This window comes from Syzygium oleosum, unplaced genomic scaffold, assembly GCF_021117445.2.
Source record: "Syzygium oleosum isolate NSW1041296 unplaced genomic scaffold, Sole_v2.1 Sole_v2.55, whole genome shotgun sequence".
In the NCBI taxonomy this organism is placed as follows: Eukaryota; Viridiplantae; Streptophyta; class Magnoliopsida; order Myrtales; family Myrtaceae; genus Syzygium; species Syzygium oleosum.
In genome coordinates, this window is record NW_026607539.1 from 41,221 (window position 1) to 44,973 (window position 3,753).

General features: G+C 43.3%; 1 protein-coding gene across 1 annotated transcript; it reads left to right on the forward strand.

Annotated features, from left to right (window-relative positions):
* Positions 1–752: 752 nt before the first annotated feature.
* Positions 753–2,459, forward strand: LOC130136929 (putative disease resistance protein RGA3). Its single transcript, XM_056307555.1, has one exon. The coding sequence runs from the start codon at positions 753–755 to the stop codon at positions 2,457–2,459; it is 1,707 nt and encodes a 568-aa protein (XP_056163530.1).
* The last annotated feature ends 1,294 nt before the right edge of the window (positions 2,460–3,753 follow it).

A 3,753-nucleotide genomic window follows, 5' to 3' on the forward strand; every position in this document is an offset into this window, starting at 1 on the left:
TTTCCGGAAAAATATTTTTCCGCAAACGAACACAGCCTTAAGTGCCAAAAGTTTTTTTTGGATCACTTCAATGCTAAAATTTTTTATAAACGATCACTTAAGTGCTAAATTTTTTAAAAAACGATCACTTAAGTACCAATCTCCGGCGAGCCACGTCAGCTTCAAAAATTAATAAAAAAAAATGCCACATCGGATTTCTGGCGAAAAATTGTGTACGACACCGGAGTTGGCACTTAAGTGATCGTTTTTCAAAAATTTTAGCACTTAAGTGATCGTTTTTCAAAAATTTTAGCACTAAAGTGATCAAAAAAAACTTATGGCACCAAAGTGAGCGCCGTATACAAGTTATGACATTTGTAGTGTTCTTTTGCCCTTTTTTTCTGGACCCCACGCGCCTTTCACACCACCTAACATTTGCACATGCTGATCTTCTTATCGGTCAAATCCATTCCCACTGAATTTACAACAGTGACTGACCATGAACTAACATGGAAATGCCGTTGGGCCTTGCTGTATATTCGTGCATGAAGTTGATCACACCACCTAACATTTGCACATGCTTATCTTCTTATTGGTCAAATCCATTCCCACTGAATTTACAACAGTGACTGACCATGAACTAACATGGAAATGCCGTTGGGCCTTGCTGTATATTCGTGCATGAAGTTGATCATGCCGCACCACCAAACTATTGTCTCTCAACAAAAGCATCAGCTCTGCAGCCTTCTCGACCCCTGATTTTGCCTTTGGAAATGGCCGAGTCACTGCTCTACAGCATTGCCACTGGCATAATGGAAAGCATCGGCTCCCAAATTGCGAAACCTGGAGGCGCCTACGCTTCTCAAATGATCCAATTGTTCTGCTGTGGCGAGGGCGAGCTCCATAGTCTTAGGGAAACTGTCAAGACCATCCAACTTGTGCTTCCGGATGCCGAGAAGCAGCAATGGCAGGACAAACGGGTCGAGCACTGGGTCGAGAGGCTCAAGGATGTGCTGTACGATGCACAGGACTTGTTCGATGACATCTCGACCGAAGACCTGAGGCGACAAGCTATGGCTGGCAACAAGATGATGAAAGAGGTATGCCTTTTCTTCTCCGAATCAAATCAGCTTGCGCACGGCTTCAACGTGGCTAATCAGATTCGGCAACTTAGGAAGAAACTGGATGAATTCGCATATAATAATAATTTCAACTTTACGCTGCTTCCGAGTGAGGAAAAAATGGTCACCGGAAGACGAAAGAAACCTGAATTTCTCGCACCTGACACTAAAATAATTGGTAGGGAAGAGGACAAAGAAAAGATCAAACAACTTTTGTTTGATTCCTCCTCTAGCAACACTGTGTCCGTGGTTTCCATCGTCGGTAAAGGAGGTCTTGGAAAAACCGCACTTGCACGACTAGTATACAACGATGGGGAGGTAAAAGGACATTTCGGGCTTAAGATGTGGGTTTGTGTATCTGATGTCTTTGATGTGGATCTGATTTTCAAAGAAATTCTTAAATCTGCAAAAAGTGACTGTCGAGGACATGATGATGAGATGAAAAAGTTATCAGAAGATGTTGAGAATAAGCCTGAAGACCAGTTGCCGAGTCTTCTTTGTGAGACTCTATCTGGGAAGAAATACTTGCTTGTTTTGGATGACTTGTGGAATGAAGTTCGGCATAAATGGTTCGAGCTTGGAGAATGGCTAGAGGGTGGTTTACCGGGAAGCAAGATACTTGTAACCACTCGCAGCCACAAAGTTGCAAAGGTCATGGATGAGAAATCAGTTATTCATGTTCTACGTGGCCTAGCTGAAAATGAGTCGTGGAACTTATTCAGGAAAATGGCTTTTGGAGATGGGGTAGACCCAGCACTGGAGGAGATAGGTCGAGATATAGTTAAAAAATGCACAGGGGTTCCCCTTGCCATTAGAACTATTGGAGGCCTTTTGTACGGCAAAAAGAAAGATGAATGGTTCCGTTACAAAGTGCACGAATTTCCAGAAATACCAGAAATTGATGAGGTTGATGATGGAATTATGCAAGTCCTCAATTTCAGTTACGATCGTCTCCAGTCATGCTTGAAACATTGTTTTGCATATTGCTCATTGTTTCCGAAAGACTATATCTATCGTAAACAGGAGATGATACAACTTTGGGTGGCACAAGGCTTTCTTGAGTCCCACAGCAGGGAGGATGACCTTGAAGAGGTTGCTAACAATTACTTGGAAGAACTATTAGGTAGGTCATTCCTCGATGTTATACGCATAAACAACATTGGTGAGGTCATAAATTTCAAGATGCATGATCTCATGCATGATCTTGCCCAAAAAGTTGGGGGAGGTGAATGCAAGACTGTTAATTTTAGAGGAGGAGATAATGATGAACAATTCGACATGCGTTTATTTCGAGATTTCTCTACGAAGAGAAAATGGTGTCCATGCTCAAAACATCCAAATTACGGACGTTTATCGTAATTCCTCTTCACTCAACTCTTCCAAAGTTTTGTCTGAGTGTAGACACTGTCGAGCATTAGTTTTGGCTCGTACAAATATTCCTCTCCCTCCCTCCTCTTTTAAAAAGTTGAAGCACTTAAGGTTTCTTAGGATTTCTGCAAACCAATCTATGCAGAGTTTGCCAGATTCAATCATGGATTTGGTGAACTTGCAGGTCCTTCAACTTTGTGAATGTATGAACCTTAAAACATTTCCAAGAGATTTGAGGAAATTGGTCAATCTTAGAAACCTCTCAATTGAACGTTGTAGGTCACTAAGCCACCTACCACCCTTGAGTGAACTCCTTCCCTAAAGACGTTGAGTCTCCATTATTTGCCTGCGTTGGAGTTCCTTCAGAGACAAGTGACTGGAGCAATCTAATACTACACGCCCCTTCTTCCCATCTCTTGAGAGACTGTCCCTCATCGATTGCGGAAACATGAAAGGATGGTTGGGAAGAAGGCAACTAATAGGAGCAGATAAAAAGCATCGGCCAGACAATTCACGGTCATCATTCCAAAAACTTCGGTGCGTGACAATATGGGGCTGTCCCCACTTGAATGACGTGGCACCATTCCCCCAGGTGCAAGCGTTGCACATAGAAGGAACGAAACTGTTGGCCAATCCAAATTGCCCATCAGAAGCAGCAATGGGATCCACATTCATCCCTTTCTCTGAACTAAAGCATCTACATCTTAGTGGTAGTGATCTGGAGCCCTCGAAGCTCGAGACTCTATTCCAATTGGCTAGTAATCTCGAGTCCTTGCGCCTCGACTTTTGCCAACAAAGGAGTCTCTCTGGCATGCAGCACCTTTCCTCGCTCCAGAAACTCATCATTGTGGGAGTTGAAGGATTTCATTTATTGTGCGAAGAAGACGAGCACGGCATCCAATGGCGATTCCTTACGAAACTTCGTGTCCTTGAAATCTATGGTCCTCATACTTTGACGGTATTACCCGAAGAGATTCAACATGTCAAGACTCTACAATCTCTCGAGATTTCTCGCTGTCAGGATCTGCAGAGTTTGCCGGAATGGATTGGAAATTTCTCTTTGCTCGAAAAGCTTGTATTAATTGGATGTCGGAATTTAAAGCGTTTGCCATTGGAGATGCGCAACCTCACACGCTTGACGGAATTGAGAATCGATGATTGTGATGCTCTGAAAGAGTGGTGCCTAACAGATGGCCGTGAAGATTGGCCAGAGATTGCGCACGTTCTGGTCATCGATTGGGAGCACCGATCGTGACTATGAGCTTAAGTAGAGGTACGAGAAAGA